The sequence below is a fragment of the Passer montanus genome, unplaced genomic scaffold (assembly GCF_014805655.1).
Source record: "Passer montanus isolate IOZ18808 unplaced genomic scaffold, ASM1480565v1 scaffold20, whole genome shotgun sequence".
NCBI classification, from domain to species: domain Eukaryota; kingdom Metazoa; phylum Chordata; class Aves; order Passeriformes; family Passeridae; genus Passer; species Passer montanus.
Genome location: NW_024366592.1, coordinates 11,440,917 through 11,459,539, shown reverse-complemented (window position 1 = coordinate 11,459,539; position 18,623 = coordinate 11,440,917). Strand labels below are relative to the sequence as shown.

Genomic DNA, 18,623 nt, shown 5'->3' with positions numbered 1-18,623 from the left:
ATAGTTTGCTTTAATTGCTGAAAAGAAGTATTACTGGCTTAGGCAAGCTTATCTGTTGCCCTTATTCTAACTTAGAAATTCACTGATTCTGCCTTGCTTACTGGAAGAAAGAAAATTATCCTTATTTTTCTGATGTGATTGTCTGTAGTCAATATGTTACACTGTGGTCTAGTCTAAGTTAACCTGTTGACTCTCTGCTGTTATCAAAATACAGACCTAAATGAGTTGGTTTCCAGCAGCTCTCTCCAGGACTAAATCCTGGCAGCCTGTGCTCCAACAGCATCCTCTGCTGGAGACATCTTACAGGAAAAATGCCTTCAAAGTGGAAGCAAGTTGGGTTTCTGCATGATGCTGAAACCAAGCTGAATGTTCTTCCCTGGACTACAGTGTAGAGACACAAAGTACCTAAACTGGGTGATCTTTGAAGTCCCTTCCAGCCCTATCCGCTCTGTAACTCTTGACTGAGACTGAAGGGAATAGAAGCCTGCTAGTTCCTTTTCATAGTTAATGCTGGTGATAGGACCTGGTTTGTGCTGTCTTTTGGTTTGCAGTAATGAAGAATGCTCAGTGGAGCCCTGGGTCACTCTCCAAGGAACATTGTGGTTGTGCTTTGCTCTTTTTGCTTGCCACAGAGACACCTGGACATTGCTCTGCAGCCCCTGGCTCATTCAGAGTCAAGGGCAGTTCTGACCACTGAAGATTTCCCTCAAGTTGATGTTTCTGTAATAAAATCAGCAATGTGTTTTTTCTCCAGTGGCAGGAAAGACAAGGCAACAGCCATTTCAAAAAGGTAAGCTTTAATTGTATTAAAAAATACCCATGTTTTTAGTAAGCATTTTCTCTACAGAGCCACAGGCCTATGGGAGCAACCACACATCTGCAAGATGCAAACAACATCAGAGCTGTTAGAATTACACTCAGCCTGTTGCAAGGGGTAAGGTGGTGAGAACTGGCTCCTTGTTCATCTGTACCATTTTACAGGAAAAATCATAGTTCTCTTCCATAGCTCCCATTACAATGTAATTCCTTGCTTGAGGGTAACCAAGAGATCCCTTCAGAATTGGTATTGCTGATGCTGTTCTCATGTTGAAGTACCAAGGGATCATCTGAGACAGAGGCTGGTATTTAAATATTCACATCAGCATAAGTTGAGTAGCTTGTACAAATACCATTCAAGTAGTTTTTCTCCTTCCTCTGCAGTTCAGAGTTCTTCCAATACAGGGTAATTCCAGACCTCTGAATTGCAACATTCAGAAGGGAGGTGTGAGATAGACACTACATAAAATAGGCAGGGGCTGAACCCACTATCTGAAGTGTTGAGGAAAGGACTCAGTTCTTATGTTTCTGTCTGACAGCAACACAAAAATCTTCCTTTGTACAAACTCCAAGACAGGAAGGAGGAGTAGAATCCTAGGTCTCACTCATGAAAACACTTATCCTGACTTCAACTTAAAATCCATTCTAGAAGGGCTTAAAATACTGTAACATAAATAAAAAGGAGGGATAGCAATCTAATGATGGGCCAGCTCAAGGCACCTGTTTATTTTGACCACATTTAAACATTCCCATTTGAATGACATGTTGCATTAACCAAGATCTAAAATCCTGGTTCATAGGCATTTAGTACCCTCAGTTTTAGACAGATGACACTGTTAAGTCAATACATTCCAGTCCCTTGTAAAAGACATTTATGTTGTCCTTTCTTATAATTACTACACCACTGGTTTTGGGAAGGTGGGAAGAAGACAGCAACTAACTTAGAAGTAATGGCTAGGATGAGAGTTTGGGTTAATGTGCATGCTTTTTACCTAGAACTCTGCTTTAGGATAGAGTGCTCTTACCCTGCTATTCCAGGAGCTACTGTCTTTCCACCTCCCCGAGCAAAGCATTCCTGTCCCTTGCACAGTCTGTGGCCACGAGGGCCACAGCTACTCCAGCCTTCTGCTTATTAACTTTGACAGGTGTTAAAATGGGCTAGCTCCATAACCCTGCTTTACTAAATAACCTGTACAGGGAACTACTTCCTTTTGAAAAGGTGATTGGACTTTCTTCTGCCCAAAAGGATGGTGAACACACAAACTCAGCTCCTGTGACAGTCATGACCATTGGCTGTAACATACACTGCAGTAAGTACCTCATGTATGCTAGAAAAGAAGGTAGTGGCATGTCTGTAAGTCAAATCTGAATTCTGATTCCATAAAGTGCCTTTCTCCTAGTATCCATTATAGTTCTTTATTGGCGCTATGCAGTTTGGCCTAACCTTGCAGTGAGAAGATTTTGGATCATTTAGATGTCTGGCATGGTGTTGCTTGTTCAGATTGAAAATCGAGCTTTTATGTCTCTCATAAGCTTTACCCTTCAGTGCAGATAGTACAAGTAGTAATAATTCATTGCTTGATTATACATTTCTAGTGCAGCTTGAGTTAAGATGCAGTTCGGAAGTTCTTGTTCTCCTGATTCAAGTCAAGCAAGTACAAGCTGAGAACTCGCACTGGCTATCCAACAATTTGAGTTTTGGAGAATACACAGGGGCACAGGGTAGACCTGGTTACCGTAACCACCATTCAAACCTGGGCTCTGATCACAGCAACTGACCAGAGGCATTAAACCCAAGAAACTGAAGGCACCACTGTAAAGGCAAAGGGAGAAGACAAATCAGCAGTATCCTATCTTATGCCACGTTTTCCTCCCTCTTTTGATTCAAAACATACCCTGTAGATGTCTCCCAGCTGCTACTATGCAACAAAGCACCAATTGAGTGTCCAGGAGAGGATTTTGAATATCTGTACATAACTGTTTTACCTTGAATTATGGTATCTTCTGTAAAGATATGACTCAGTTAAACTGGTTCCACAGAACAGCCCTTCATGTCCCAAGCTATAACAATTTGTTTCTATTATGTACCCATTACCCATTTCTTGAGAACTTTCCACATGTGACAAAAATAAAAGCGCTATCTTTTAGAAAAGGAGTGCAGGTGAAAGCACTTTTGCAGCTAATCAAATAAGGAAGGGTTAGGAGAGAAGAGTCTTCTTGTTCTGTCTTCTGTTGGACAGCTTCCTGACTTTTGTAGCTGTTGACTGCCAAGAGAGCCTTAATAGAGAAGCAAAATTACAAGGAAGAATAAGATAGGCTGCAACCATCCAACTGGATGTAGCACATGGATGCTGCTATGGTAATCTGCTTGCTTTGATGCTTCTGCACCCATACTACTGCTAACAACTGAGGATCTGATTTCTGGAAAGCAGACATTTAATAAATCAAATAGGAATTTCAGGAGCTTCTGCTCAGTGGGCTATGTCAGTGCAGTCTACTAGACCTCGTGTTCCAACAGTTTGTAATCAACAATGCAGGGCGTTAGCCTCTCACTGCAGTGACTATAAAATTTCAACATTAAATCAAAGGTTTGTTTCTGTTTAGTTTAGCAAAAGACAAAATAGAAAGTCTTTAACAATTGACCACAGCTAAACTATGTACCAAACCTTCAAGAAAGAGGAGAAACTGCTTGCGACTAGTTTCAGTTCTGTATTTTTTTCTTTTGATGTCTGAAGAAGTGACAGCAATACAAGAGTAGCTCAGCTGTACTTCCTCAGGGATCGTCACTGCAGACAGCATGTTAAAACTGAAGTGGAAGTTAGAGAAGAAAAGTGTGGAGGTTGTGGGCCACTTTTATACGTCAGGTGTCAATTTCAAAATAAAGCCATTTTTTAAGGAAAAGAGACTGGTCTTTCCATTAAATGATACTCAGTTGTTTTTACCTCTTTCTCCATTTTTTTCCCCAACTGTCTAAGGATGATGTTACAGTTATTGTGAGCAATTGACAGTATGAACAACCACATATTTTCTTCTGTACAAAAACATCCCAAAGCCTTGAAAAAGCAGCTAGGGAAGTGAGTGACTGCTCAGAGACAGGAAAATTGCAGGAACAATTGCCTCCCCCTTTCCAGAGGAAGACAATCCACAGAGGGTATGCTTGGAGAACATTTGCTTCACCTGTTTCAAAAACGTGCTTGCCTGCTTTAGAGTGGGTGAGATCTCGGTGGTTCAGGCTCTGTCTCATCCTGTAAAATGCGAGGACAAATGGATACATCAGCTACAGTCTGCATTCCTACAGTGCACAGCAAGCCTCTAAGGGTGCTGAAATCTGTAACGACAGAAGCAGCAACTAATCAGCTATAGCCACAGTTCAGGAAGAACAGTCAGCTGAAAGCTGATATTGCTACTAGCTGAAGGATTTGGAGCAAAGCTGTATGTCACATGTAGAACCCACAGTAGCATTCTTGGATTTTGTATGGCAAAGGGATTACTCTTCACTGGGATGGCCTTCTTGGAGGAAATGACTGGTCCTTCAGGAACTGAATCCTGTTCTTTCAACAGCATAAGAAAACATCTGTTTCATCTGGTTCTACAGCTCTGCCCAGAAAAAAAGACAGACTTGCTTTTAAACATTGTTCCTAGCAGCTGTGCCAGGTAAGAATACCAAACTCCAAGGGAGCCTCCTGCAAACTTCAGTTGTTCCTGCTGAAAGGTCTGTTCTCTGTCTCACATGGAAATCCAGGGATAGCAGCAGGCAGTGCTGAAGGCTCAACAAAAAGAGGGTTAGCAGACAGTATTAAAGCAAAGGAGCAAGAAGTCCCATCATCTACAAAGGAAGGGCTAGTGACGTTAGTTAAAGCATACTTATTCTACCCCCTCCAGCCCAGCACCATCCGCGCTGAGGCTGGACAGCAGTGACTGCAAAGTGGCTCAGTGGTGTTGGTCCCTGTTAAATGGGAGACCATCTTGCTGGTTTGAAGATTTTAAACCAAAGCAGCAGGTGTGATGCAAACTAAAAGCCGAAGGTGGTGGTGGTATGGACTGAGGAGAGAGGGTGCTCTTCTCCAGCTATGAGATACGTAGGTGCAGTCTCTGCCAGTTTAGACCACCTCAGATGCTGAAAGTGAAACCATGCTGCTCCGGTAAGCAAAGTCATAAGATCCTGTAGCATCCCCGATCCCAAACTTGCTTCTGGCATTTACAAGGAAGGGTGGCTTCAGTTCACCTTAAAGTTGCGTGAGGAGTGTTTAAAGGAGTCCTGGTTGTTATCATTGGTTTAACTGTCCCCACCAATAAACTTGGTAGGAGCTATTTATGAGATTGGGCCATTAACAGCTTGTGCTAAAGCCCTCTTCAGTCCCCAAGTGGAAGGGGCAGTTGATAGGAGGATTTTCCAGACAAGTCTGAAAGCTCAGCTATAGCATTTCACATTGGTTGTCATCAAACAAAGTGCTTTCCTGAAGTCTTCAGCCCTCAGGTATCCAGGCTACGCCAAAACCTAGCTATCACTGGCAACAGTGAGGTTTGGTGCAAAGGTGGCACTGGTCCTAGCTAAACAAAACAAAAAAACACAAATGAAAGGGAAAGGGAGACAAAACCAAAAGGAACCTTAGAGCAGGTACTCACTGGGAAGTTGAGTGTGAGAAAATAAAATCACATTTTCTTTTAAAATTATAAATACTCTCCATATAAAGTTATTAAATAACTGTGGCTGTGGTGAGTTCCAGTGATCCTCCTAAGCAATATCTGGTAGTCTTTAAAAAGTGATCTTTGCTCCCCATCTCTGTTGCCCTTGCTTTAAGTGCAGCAGGGGTTGTCAATGACTAGCATAACATCAATGCCATACACTTCCAGGAGGTCCATAAGGAAACTTCGATCCCCTTGGGGATCCAGGCCCATGCCTCGTGCGTGGTCAGCTGTCAGTGTCTTATCCTGGCTGGCTGACACCTCCATCAGCGTCTGGAATATGCGGTTGTTCTGCTCCATGAAAAACCTATAGGGTAAAGTCAGCAAAAGGGATTGCACACACTCTCCAAAAAGACAATATCTTTACCAAACAGGCAGCAGAGCCCCAGCACTGCATTTAACCCCCTTTAGCCAGAGATCCCACCTTGGTAGGTGGTGCTGTAGTACTTTTCCATTCTCTCTATGGTGACCCAGAATAAACAAAGATAAAGCAGTAACTGTTAATTGACAGCAGTGCTCCTGTCTGTGGGTGGCATTTCCCTCAGAGGAAGCCACATTATCAGCTAAAGTGTGTTCTGTGGTCACCAAGCAGGTACATCACACCTACAGCGCCCATAATGTAAAGGAGGAAACAGTGTTGTCACCCATCTGATAAGCCAATGAGTAAATCAATTCTCCATTACTGGTGCAGAACACACCAGTAGTGAGAGCTACTTCTTACCTGTTGCTTTCCTAGAAACATGCAAAGCTATTCAAAAAGAGCTCTGGCTACACCTGTGAAGCTCAACAATCAGAGCTCTGCCCCCACAGCCCTTCACACAGTTTCATCCCATTACTTCTCACTTGCTGCAGAGTGTGAATAGCAACAGGCAGAGAACGGCTTCAGAGGTGGTAGGCATGTGGTTTTTATCTAATTCTGTACCTCCCACTCTACATCCAGTTCTGGTTCCTCTGTTTGCCAGGTATGAAGTCAGCCACATCAGTGGGCCAGTTCTTCACATGCAGGTCTGATCTCCACACTGTACCAACCCCCAGTATGGTACAGTGCCTGCTTTCCATGAAAACTGTCCTTTCCAGAGCCAAATGTTCTGGCAATAGTGCTTATGTTTGCGAGGGCATTCTTACATCTCCGACTGTGTTTTTAAAATTCACTTCTCCCTTCTGGCACATAAGGGACCCCAGTGGATACTACATTTTGGCTTGTCGAAAGGAAGATAATCTGAAGAAGAGCCAGTCTGTTTTTGGACCTCTAGAGGAAGAAAACTAACTATGGAATTATGTCAAACATGCTGCTTCATGATATGCCAAACAGTGCAACACAAAATCAGTACAAGAGACTCCTTAAAACTAGCAGTGTCCAACTAAGTATTAGAGGTATCCACTCACAAGATAAAAAGGTCCTCTTCACAGGAGCTGCAGTCCTCACCCACTTCTTGAGAATACATTAACATCTGCCTGAGAGAAGGGAGACAAGTTAATTGCACATACCTACTGTGAACCTCAAAGCTTTATGAGACAACCAGAATCTTCAAGAGATGAGCTGAACTAGTGGGATATTTTGAAAATACTGCAAGGAGGAAAATACAAAGGAGTAGTGTCCTCTTTATTCCTCACCTCCTCTCAGGAGCACCCAGACGTCTGTGATTACCTTTGGTCATTGAGCCGTCGGTACTTCTCCTTGTCAGCATTGTTAATTTTCAGGAGCGGTTGCAGATGTTCGTGATGCGTCTTCACATTCTGGTTGTCCACATAGACATCATAGAGATCCCGTTTCTGCTCAAAGATCTTTTCTGTTGTACCTGCCAAAACCAGAGAAGATTTTCAGAGCAGCGTGTTGCTTTCCCAGCAGACCAACTGTTCTCTCCTGCTTGCATAGTTAGTCATTCTGTGCACAACCTATTTTTCATCAGTTCTATTCCACAGTCTCAAGACATTTTGCAGCCTGAAGCTAAAAACACCACACCTAATCCACCGTACTTACAGGCCACATATGATACTTCTGTCTCCAGCATTTCTATGTCTGCCACATTCACATAGAAGAATGGTTTGGACTCTGGGACAGTTCCTCCAAGACCAGGCAGAGAAACATTTGCAAGGCAACAGCAGCAATACACTGTGGACAAGACAAGTACATCCTGAGATGCTTTTGGTTTCCCACAAGGGCACTCTGAACCCCAAATGCCCACTTCTCCCACAGGCCCCTATGAAAACAATGGTCAGAGCTCTGAAATGCCCTTGAACACCAGAACTTCTCAAGTGATGACATCTTGTTTTGCATAGGAAATAATCAGTTCTCCCATAGGAATCCCACATTCTAGAATCCACAAATTCAGTCAGTGCTCTTATCGTCCTCTCCTGACAGGAACTGAGTTTGACAGTGCCAGATGTGTCCTTACTCACAAGGCCTGAAGAAAAGCATTTGGTAGGAAACGTGTAAATGCAGACTGAGCAGTGTCTTCACACTGAGTTTGACAGTGCCAGATGTGTCCTTACTCACAAGGCCTGAAGAAAAGGAAACGTGTAAATGCAGACTGAGCGGTGTCTTCACGAGGCATGGTCACAATGGATTTTGAAGACCTGCATGACATCTGTCCCCTCAGTACTTGCAGGCAATTTCTGCAATGCTTCAGCCTACTAGATCAGAGCTCTGCAGTGTCCCTGGAAATATACCTCTATAGCAGACAACTCCAACTGGGGGTGGTGAAAATATCAGTATGCGCTTGCGCAGCAGGGCAAACTTCCAGAGGACGAGGATCTGCTCACCAAAGAATTTGATGAACTGAGACATACAGCCAGCAGGGTGTGTGATCTGCAGGTGGAGCGAAAGGGAAGAAAACAGCTTAGAGGTGAAACAGGGACACATGCACAGATGCTAAGGCTAAATGTGGGAGCAAGACCAGCACACAGCTTGCAACGGTCCAAGTAACAAAATCTTATCTAAGCAGCCTGCAAAGCACAGGAGTGACTGCTTACATAAAGGAGTATGAGGCACCAGCAAGAAGCAGCAGTCCACTGCTCATTCCTGCAGGCCTCAGGCACCTGCCTCACCTTCATCTCTGGGTACATGTATCTGTGGATAGAAGGCAGCCAGTGAACAGGTTGCTGAGAGCTGGGGGTGCCCTTGCTATCAGGGAGAACGCCTTTCTTGTCATCATAGAATGCCTCTAGATGGGAGTAGTGTCCTGGCATTTCCAGCTGGTGTCTGGAAAAGAAAGGAGAAAAGGGGGGATCTGTAGTATCTCTAGACTACTTGTTTAGTGCCTTGCCCCCAACAAACATCGCTCTCCCAGCTAAAAGGGATCCTTGGTGCTTCAGTTGCACAGATTCATCCAGGAGGGCTGAAAAAACATCAGGACTACCAGCTCTCAGTGCAGCCAGAGAACACGCACACGCTGACACAGGCAGCAGGCTGGGGTGTGCATAGCACTGGTCCCGTTTTAAACACACTCAGGTAGGAACAGTTTTCTACCATCACCATTTTTGCTGCTAGATCCACTCAACACAACTGAAGCACACAGCTAGCCAGGAGCACCATTACACAATTAGAAGCCTTTTGTAAACCCCTAGTAAAATGGTTTTCAGAAGGAGAAAAGGGGAACTTCTTATTCTCTCAACTCTCCCTGTGACATCTATGTCTGCCTACAATAACCAGGGTTTGGGTATCATTTGACTAGCCTGTTAAGAAAGGAACAGACTGCTGCTAATCAGTTCCTTGTCTCCTTCACACTGTGAACCTGTAATACTTTCTGGAGAATGTGGGAGCAAGACCAGCACACAGCTTGCAACGGTCCAAGTAACAAAATCTTATCTAAGCAGCCTGCAAAGCACAGGAGTGACTGCTTACATAAAGGAGTATGAGGCACCAGCAAGAAGCAGCAGTCCACTGCTCATTCCTGCAGGCCTCAGGCACCTGCCTCACCTTCATCTCTGGGTACATGTATCTGTGGATAGAAGGCAGCCAGTGAACAGGTTGCTGAGAGCTGGGGGTGCCCTTGCTATCAGGGAGAACGCCTTTCTTGTCATCATAGAATGCCTCTAGATGGGAGTAGTGTCCTGGCATTTCCAGCTGGTGTCTGGAAAAGAAAGGAAAAAAGGGGGGATCTGTAGTATCTCCAGACTATTTGTTTAGTGCCTTGCCCCCAACAAATATCTGCTCTCCCAGCTAAAAGAGATCCTGGATGCTTCAGTTGCACAGATTCATCCAGGAGGGCTGAAAAAACATCAGGACTACCAGCTCTCAGTGCAGCCAGAGAACACGCACACGCTGACACAGGCAGCAGGCTGGGGTGTGCATAGCACTGGTCCCGTTTTAAACACACGCAGGTAGGAACAGTTTTCTACCATCACCATTTTTGCTGCTAGATCCACTCAACACAACTGAAGCACACAGCTAGCCAGGAGCACCATTACACAATTAGAAGCCTTTTGTAAACCCCTAGTAAAATGGTTTTCAGAAGGAGAAAAGGGGAACTTCTTATTCTCTCAACTCTCCATGCCTCTAGATGGGAGTAGTGTCCTGGCATTTCCAGCTGGTGTCTGGAAAAGAAAGGAGAAAAGGGGGGATCTGTAGTATCTCTAGACTACTTGTTTAGTGCCTTGCCCCCAACAAACATCGCTCTCCCAGCTAAAAGGGATCCTTGGTGCTTCAGTTGCACAGATTCATCCAGGAGGGCTGAAAAAACATCAGGACTACCAGCTCTCAGTGCAGCCAGAGAACACGCACACGCTGACACAGGCAGCAGGCTGGGGTGTGCATAGCACTGGTCCCGTTTTAAACACACTCAGGTAGGAACAGTTTTCTACCATCACCATTTTTGCTGCTAGATCCACTCAACACAACTGAAGCACACAGCTAGCCAGGAGCACCATTACACAATTAGAAGCCTTTTGTAAACCCCTAGTAAAATGGTTTTCAGAAGGAGAAAAGGGGAACTTCTTATTCTTTCTGTGACATCTATGTCTGCCTACAATAACCAGGGTTTGGGTATCATTTGACTAGCCTGTTAAGAAAGGAACAGACTGCTGCTAATCAGTTCCTTGTCTCCTTCACACTGTGAACCTGTAATACTTTCTGGAGAAATAGCCAGTCAAGGAAATCACAGCAGAGCATTGTCACTGAATTCTCACTTGCCTAAAACTGCTCTCCCTAGAAGGAACATAACCTCTCCCAGGTGGGGAATGGCCAGGCTCATTCTCAAGGGAACTTACCTGACCTGGTTCTCCAGGAAGTGCATGTACCTATACAGCAGTGTGTAGGAAGGGGAGAGGATGCCCACGGACTTCATGCGGGCACCACGCTCTAACTCACTCTCCACAGGCATGTTGGCAAAGCAGGCCAGGCCAAAGCAGAGCCCTTTCCGGAAATAACTGCAGACAAAGGTTGGACAGAAGGGTTAATGTTAAAAAGAAGAAAGAAGAAGAAAGGTAACTGAGGGCTAAAATTGCTGATTTGGGAATATATTTTCTTCTGTAAGGAGCTCCCTGAAATCCCACCCTGCTAACTGAAGGGCTGAGGACAGGCCTTGGGTGCCCCAGTCTTCTGAGTAGCAAGACAAAATATTTGAGGCAAGAGTTCTCAGGTGTTCCCACTAAAGCCCCTACCAGCCATGCCACAGGCCAGGAAGTATAAAATAAATAAGTAACTTGGAAGGAAGACCAACAGAACGCATAATTCAGTCAGTGTAGAGCCCTTCCTCCAAGGAAGAAGCCTGCAGTGAATGCAGTTCTGAGTACAGTACAGCTACCTGGTCATATTTTGGGTTGAAGAACTGATTATCAGACTGCACAAGAGTTCAGTTCACATGCCTTTAAGAAAGTAACTGTTATTCCTCACCAAAAGGAATTGTGACACTGCAGTTCATTGCAAAACATTGCTGCATTGCAACATTGGGTTAGCAGAATGCAGAAAATTTCTCTCTTACGTGTTTCCACTGAGGGAACTAGCAAAGAAGAAAGTGAGCAAGACCTGTTTATAACAACATTTAAAGGAACCAAAAGTTCTGTCAGAGTTGACATTTTTCTAAGTCCTGTTCCTGCAAAATCCTTCCCATTTCAGTTCTACCATTCCTTGCCCTTCACTCTAGGCCTCTGCTGACAGTCTCTATAGTGGCAGTGCAGATCATTTGCTCAGTACACATTAAAATCTGCACACCAGTGAGAAGCTGGCCTGCCCCAGTTGGTCTCCACAGGCAAAGGAGTCATACAGCAGATCCCTGCAGCTAGCTGATACTTAACATGATACTGAAAGCGTCTGAAAAGTATCTTTGGCAGGTAGAAACAGCTTAGCAAGCCAGTTTCTGCAGGACCCTAGCTTCCTAGAAGGTATTTTTCATCCATGTTATGAATTAAGATGCACAAAGAAAGGAAGAAGCAATATAGCTCAGATATACTCACATGAAATCTGACTGGATTTTGTGGGACCCGCTTGCCATGGATTTGAATTCCACACCTTCCAAATCTATGTCTTGGGGTAAACACCATTCCACCATGTTGCCTGTAGAGAAGCAAATTCATTTGGGTAAGCTTGAATACAGTACCCTTTTCTAAACTGCATACGTCATCAACAAGTTGTTGCTTTTCTAACCCTGGGACACCTGTGTCCTAACACAACTCCTGAACTCCTACATTGTCACAGGCAGTACATGACATACAGTACTTCACACATCTCTTGCAAATGTTACTTGTAGCACAACACACGGACGCTGCAGGACATTTGGGGCCACTTCTGAAGCTAGTGCTATTTTGTGGATTTATTTTAATTACAGAGCAGCTATGATTTTACCTGATGGTGGATAAGCTTTGGTCTACACAAGCATCCATCCCACAAAAAAGAACCAAAGGACAGACTGTTGCTCTTTAGGATGAATTTCTGGAATAGCTCACACCACCACCAATATTGTTCTTTCCCTGTGCTTGGCAGGCCTGGTCAAACAGAAACCCCTAAGCCATCATCCAAGTCATCACTTCTTCCCTGAATCTGTCCTATTTTCTTTAGGATAGGAGGAGTTACCTGAAGCTTTATATGGAGGCTGAGGTGATCCAAGTACTGCAATGTGTTTGTGCATGCTGGAATAACCAACAAAGAAGTACATAAATTACAACCTAGATCAAGATCAGCAAACATCTGTCACCTGCTAACCCAGCCAGAAAGCCTGCAGTTGTTCAGGGGAAAAGGCCACCTGAGGAGCCTGATCCTGGAACAGATGATATCAGAGAAGTCACAAAATGTCCCTAAAGCAAATGAAGTCCAACAAGTTTACCATGGACCAAAAAAGGGATGACTCCTCACACTTTCCCATGACAGCACTTCAGAGCCCAACCTGCTCACCTGGACATTCCCACTGCACTGAGATGTGCTCCAGATTCATCCACCGAGTTGCTGTCAGTCTGCCCACAGCATTTGAAGTCATACAGCTTAGTTTTAAAAACAAGGCAAAGAAACCAAAATTCTTCAGGATAATGCAATGGCAGATGCAGCAAAAAGGTGCTTCCTACTGGTTCACTCCTTTCCCTGCCCTTTGGGATGAGCATTCCAGCATTCCAGCTTGCACAGACAGTGTACATTTGGGGCAGATGCAGCAAAAAGGTGCTTCCTACTGGTTCACTCCTTTCCCTGCCCTTTGGGATGAGCATTCCAGCAGTGCTTGCACAGACAGCGTACATTTGAAGGGGCCTTACACTCAGCCAAGACTCTTGGAGATATTTAAATCTCAGGCCTCATTTCTGAAGCCTGTCTTTTGTCTCATTACTCATACTGCACAAGTATATGCCTGCACAGGAACAGGGCTTAGCCACTGACATTTAAATACGCTGTTTTTCTTCTCACATAGATGCCGTATTCAGTAGACCTCCCCCAGCCCTGCCTGGCAAGGACTTCAAAAAAACCAACAGTGTTAGGCATGGCAACAGGAGAAGATGTGCATCCAAGTGCCCTCTTGCAGTGCACAAGCAGACCTCTCCCGGAGAGCCGGGGAGCAGCAGCAGCCTCGTGACCCGCGCGCAGCACAGGCGAGAGCACAGAGCTCTGCTGTGCAGCGCCTCGGCCTCCGAGGCGTGTGAAAGGCTGGCAGAGAGAGCAGTGACATCATAGCAGCCGTGCGCTCCCCTGGAGGGCCTGCAGATTATATATAGATGGTGGCTTTTGTTGTTTGGGGCTTGCGTGAGCCTCTTTGATTTGCTCTTTAAAGGCACAAGAGCCTTCCTTGAAAGCGTGAGGAAGTCAATTCTTGAGACTGTTGCCTCATAACCATGAAATTGTGGTTAAGGCCAGATGTGCTTTTAAGCCTTGCCCCACAGAGCATCCCTTACTGGTCATTACCTGTAGATTCATAGATGGAAGGGGAGAGTGCCACAAAAGCAAAGGAAGACGGGCTTTGCTCAGCTTAGTCACAAACACTGTCAGGTGTCACATCCACTGCAGAGGTGTTAGAGTGGACATTGCTCAAACAATGTCCACAATGCCTGTTCTGTAGCAACAATAAGGAAAGGATGCCTTGAAACAGATCTTTACCCTGCATGTGACCTCAAAACCAGCTCACCTATCACATGGCTATTTTTTTTTTCTGGAATCTGTCAGGAGCAACCTGCAGCTGTGCTTCTGGCTGTTCCTCATGCCACCTTGCCCTATGAACACACGAGCAACGTGGCAGTTGGAGAACAAACGCCGAGATTAAAAAGTAGGAAAGTCAGTCTGGCGAAACAGGAGAGCAAACAAAGGAGAGACTTCACCCAGATGCAATAGGCCTGCCAGTCTGCCTGAGAAACCAGAGGGAGGAGGGAGCAATGTTGTAGAAAAACAGGAAGCACTGCCCTTCCCCATGGAGAAAGCAGCTCTCGTGCACACAGGAAACTTTCCAAGTGAGAGTCACCCAGCATTAGAGAGCAGACTAGTGATTCTGCTGAGAGACAGATCTGCAGATCTGATCTCCTGGAAGCTATCTCCCACCTTCAGGTCAGGTCTGAGCCAGCACTCATTTTCTAGTGTGCAAAGTTAAGGATGTTCTTCCTCTTTCCCTTGTATTTCCTTTCCACTGGATTTTCACATCCTCACAAAGATATTGGCACCAGCATTTTGGGTCATCACCTGTCACTCCTCACTATTAGATGTTTCCCAAGGACTTTAGGGTCCCCAGCTGTGCAGTGCTACCATGTTGGGCCAGGACAGGAGAGGCATAAAGTGTAACCTAAACATTACACTCCCTTCGTTTCCTGCATGGAGGAAATGTGGGACAGAAAAACAGAATATTTGCATGTTCACTGGTGCAAAACACATTACTTCCCTCTCTTCCTTGTCTCTCTCCATGACTCACAGACCCTATAAGCTGTGTGGGACCTCCACAAAGGTGACTGTTATCAGCTGCCCCACAACAGCAGTGAAGAGAGCTCCTTCTCAAGTGCCACAAGGTTCACCATGCTGCAGGTGAGGACTGAACCGATTCAGAAGCTGCCTCTGGCTCTTATGTCAGTCACTCACATGAGCATTGACAGTCCCAGGGACACTGGAACTGTAACAGTGACCTGGCAACCCCATAACCTACCTTTGGAAACTCATCACATGCAACTGCTGTACACTAAGCTCTTCTACTTCAAGTCCATCTAAATTTTGGAGGGAAGTTGTTACATTCTTTATTGGCCTAGTTACCACTTCATGCTTCTGCACTAAAACCTCTCTTGCCCACCTACTTGCCTGTATTTGGGCAGACACTACCTGGCATAACCACCTGCACAGCCACCATCAGAAATTCAGCTGCTCCTATGCCTCAGCAAGCTGCCAAAGGAGTCTGCCGTGCTTTTCCTGGGCAGGATCAAGCAGCTCGCTCAGACACTAACTGGATTATTTCCTTTAAGTCATACACAAGGACCAGCTACTCTTATAAACATTACAGAAGTCCCTCACACTATCTGATGTGGTTCACCAGTAATTCCTGTATTCTCTTTTTGACCTTAGCAAGTTCACACCACTGCAACTTCATTATGTTTTTCCAAGTCCACACCCTGTGCAGGGCACTTTGCTCCCCAGCTGTAAAGCTGACATTTGCTGGTGTATTGCTCACAGTCCTATCATCCATGCTGGGTAGCAGCAGGAAGCTAAATCTTCCTGGACTTGACAGACTGCTCCAAGGCTGGTGACACCCAGCATTAACTGCACATCAGATGTGAGAAGAGCTGTTGCCCAACTTTCCCTGGACTTCATTCAAAGCAACAGCTGGTTAAGAAAAACTCCTGAGAAAGCTCAGCTTCCTGCCAACTCTCAAGAAAATCTCACAATTTCATGGAAGGCATATGCTGTCGGATTGAAAGGCAACCTGCTGTCGCTGCACTCACCCAGACTCTTTCATGTTTTGGATACTTAGGAGAAACACTTCCATTTTCCATCTCCTGGTGGAAAGATGACATCCATTCTTATTTCAGATTTTTATGAGTGAATTATCTCTAGACTGAAGATACTTCCCTCGGGTGCAATATGAAAGGGTAACTTCTCAAAATCCCTTGGGTGTTTTGGGACCCTGCAGCCATGCTGTCTGACAGTGGGCACTGCTGACACCACATCACACCAGCAGCTACGTCCTGTTCTCTACTTCCTTAGGATTTTCAGTTCAAGACTGGCATTCATACTTCACTACCAAGGTCCTCTTGTGAGCAGGATGTCAGGTACTTTTCCCTCCCACCGAAGAACTAACCTCACTGTGCTTTACAAACTCCTGTCTCTTGTACTTTTGTTGTGGATTTGCTAACGCACTGCCTGTCTAGAAAAGAAAGAGGAGCTCAGTCTCACATCTGGATGTAAATAGGCTCCCGAATCTCCCTCTTGCCTTTGAACCCCAGGTTGGTGCCTGGCAGACCCAGCAATGTGTCTCAGGACATCAGACCCCTCTGCACAGTAGTACCTGTGTTCACAGGTGCAAGGCAGGTGCTAACTTCCTACCTGTGTCCTAACATCCTGTTTGGTGGATACTGTGGGAGCAGTGGGACTAGGAAAACAAAGTTCAAACATTTCCTGAAGTGCTGATTTACAGGTTTGAAATTAATAACCTCTGTCAGTAGTGATACAACAGCACAGTCCAACAACATTGAGAGAGATGGATATGGCAATGAGAAGTAGAAAATATATTCCCTTGCCCCTCTCCTCTGCCCTCCTGGATCGCAGCACTCCTTCAAAGCACTAAGTCCCAGAGATCCCGCCAGAGGCCAGCCTCTAAACACACTGGTCACCAAGAAATACGCAGCTGAGCTGCTGCTGCTGCTGGTGATCATGCCCTGCGAGCCTGCCGGATTTACGCCTGCCACAAACGCCATCCATCACCAATAGCTGCGGGCAGGTCTGCGCCACTCCACGGAGGCAGAAGGATGCTCTCAAGATGCTGCTAACAGGTTGGTGCCCTCCAGGCAGCGCTGGGCAGAGGCTCGGCCTAAATCTGTGTGGGGCGCAGGGGATGCCCCAGCGCCGTCCACAAACTCGCTGTGCCGTGGAGATACACCCATGCCTCTCCTCCGAGCGGCACCAGACGCGGCGCCTTCCTCCCGCCAGAACTTCTTCTCGGCGGGATGGAGACCACAAGCAATCCCCCTTGTGCTCCGTTTTCGGCAAATGCGCACGGCCCCCGGTCCCGACACCGGCAGCCGTGCGGTGCAGCCGCTGTCCCCCGTGGGGGCAGAGGGCAGCCCGGCTCCCGCGGCCGCCCAGCCCGGGGTCCGGCCACGCTGCCCCGGCACGGCGGGAGGAGCGCTCCCTGGGAGGCGGGATGCGGGGGGAGCGCTCCCCAGGGGAAGCCCAGTCCCGGCCGCATCCATCTTACTCCAGGGGCACCGGGAGCCCCAGGCCCGGCCCCCGCGTCCCAGCGCGCCCGCTCCCGGCGCCGCTCACCCGTGCGGGGGTCGAAGGTGACCACGAAGACGGCCACGATCTGGTCCTCCTCCGCCTCGGCCCGCTGCGGCCCCGCCGCCTCCGCCGGCCCCTCGCCGTCCCACGGAGCCGCGCTCCAGCCGCCGCTGCTGCTGCTGCCCGGCTCGGCCGCGGGCGGCGGCGCCGACACGGCGGGGCCCTCGGCCCAGAACAGCAGCGGCGCCTCGTCCGAGCGCTCCACCATGGCCGGGCCGGGCCGGGCCGAGATGAACCGAGCAGAGCTGAGCCGAGCCGGGCCGAGCAGAGATTAACCGAGCCTAGCGAGGCAGAGCCGAGCCGCACCCCCCGCGCCGCACCGGCGGGGGGCGGGCAGCGAGGGGCGGGAGCTCGGGGCTGTCACCGGCGGGGCGGGGCCGGGGCCGCCGGCGGAGATCCCGGCTCGGAGCTCTCCGGTGCCGGCTCCTGGAGAGCACGGCGGGCTGGGGACAGTCCGGCTGCCCGTGCTTCGCCTCCTGGCGCAGGGCAGAGCCAGCTGCCCGCCCTCTGTCTCCAAAAGGCTGTGACAGCAACGCCGGGCAGCTGCCGCCCCCAGCCCCGCTAAAGCCGTCCTGCTGGCAAAACCCCGGGAACTGGGCAGAGCAACGGGGGCAGGCTCGCACCCCCTCAAATGGCTGTGGTGGGAACTGCGAGCCACAAATCTGAAGCAGTCAGGGGTATTGATCCAGTGTATACTGGTATGTGTACATATATATGTGTGTGTATATATATGTATGTCTATATATACATATATATATATGTATGTATATATACGTGCATAGGTGCTACAGAAGGATGTGAAACAGTTTTGGGCGGAACAAGCAGACTGAAAGATGGGTCAGACAGAAGCATGACCATGGAATCTAGTCAGCCAACGTTTTGTAATTACCATCTTCCTTATGCCACCACCAATGTCATTAGGTGTCATTAGGATTAACTTGGTTCCCTAGGTCTTTCTGATTAATCGAATTACCCAATTAAGCAGGCCACAATTAAAAGGAAGATACTGTCATAAAAGCCTTAATTGTCTAACTTTTTTCCTGTTGAGCAGTTCTGAGTGTTCAATACCCCATTAAGAAACCATCATCCAGTTTCCTCAGCAGTGGGATTTGGATTTTTTCTCTTTTTTTTGGGTAACATTAGCATCTATTTGCTGTTAGCTTCATTTCAGACAGCTCCAACACTGAGTGGGCATTTTGTTTCGCAAAGCCCATGCACAAGTTTACTTTGCAGAGCTATAGAC

The 18,623-nt window shown here is 47.0% G+C and overlaps 1 protein-coding gene across 1 annotated transcript; it reads right to left on the bottom strand.

Annotated features, from left to right (window-relative positions):
* Nucleotides 1-780: 780 nt before the first annotated feature.
* DENND11 (DENN domain containing 11) lies at nucleotides 781-17,677 on the bottom strand. The gene is made up of 9 exons (XM_039708040.1): nucleotides 17,366-17,677; nucleotides 11,896-11,995; nucleotides 10,711-10,869; nucleotides 9,422-9,575; nucleotides 8,173-8,311; nucleotides 7,484-7,615; nucleotides 7,151-7,301; nucleotides 6,889-6,957; nucleotides 781-5,809 (listed from the first exon to the last, which is right to left on the bottom strand). The coding sequence occupies exons 1-9, from the start codon at nucleotides 17,586-17,588 to the stop codon at nucleotides 5,614-5,616; spliced, it is 1,323 nt and encodes a 440-aa protein (XP_039563974.1). The 5' UTR covers nucleotides 17,589-17,677; the 3' UTR covers nucleotides 781-5,613.
* Nucleotides 17,678-18,623: the final 946 nt, after the last annotated feature.

Coding starts and splice junctions, on each gene's coding strand:
- DENND11 (XM_039708040.1), bottom strand. CDS start 17,588: ATGGTGGAGCGCTCGGACGAGGCGCCGCTGCTGTTCTGGGCCGAGGGC. Junction 9,576..10,710: donor TTCCTGGAGAACCAGGTCAG/GTAAGTTCCCTT, acceptor TTTCTTTTCCAG/ACACCAGCTGGAAATGCCAG. Junction 8,312..9,421: donor ACATGTACCCAGAGATGAAG/GTGAGGCAGGTG, acceptor CTCCACCTGCAG/ATCACACACCCTGCTGGCTG.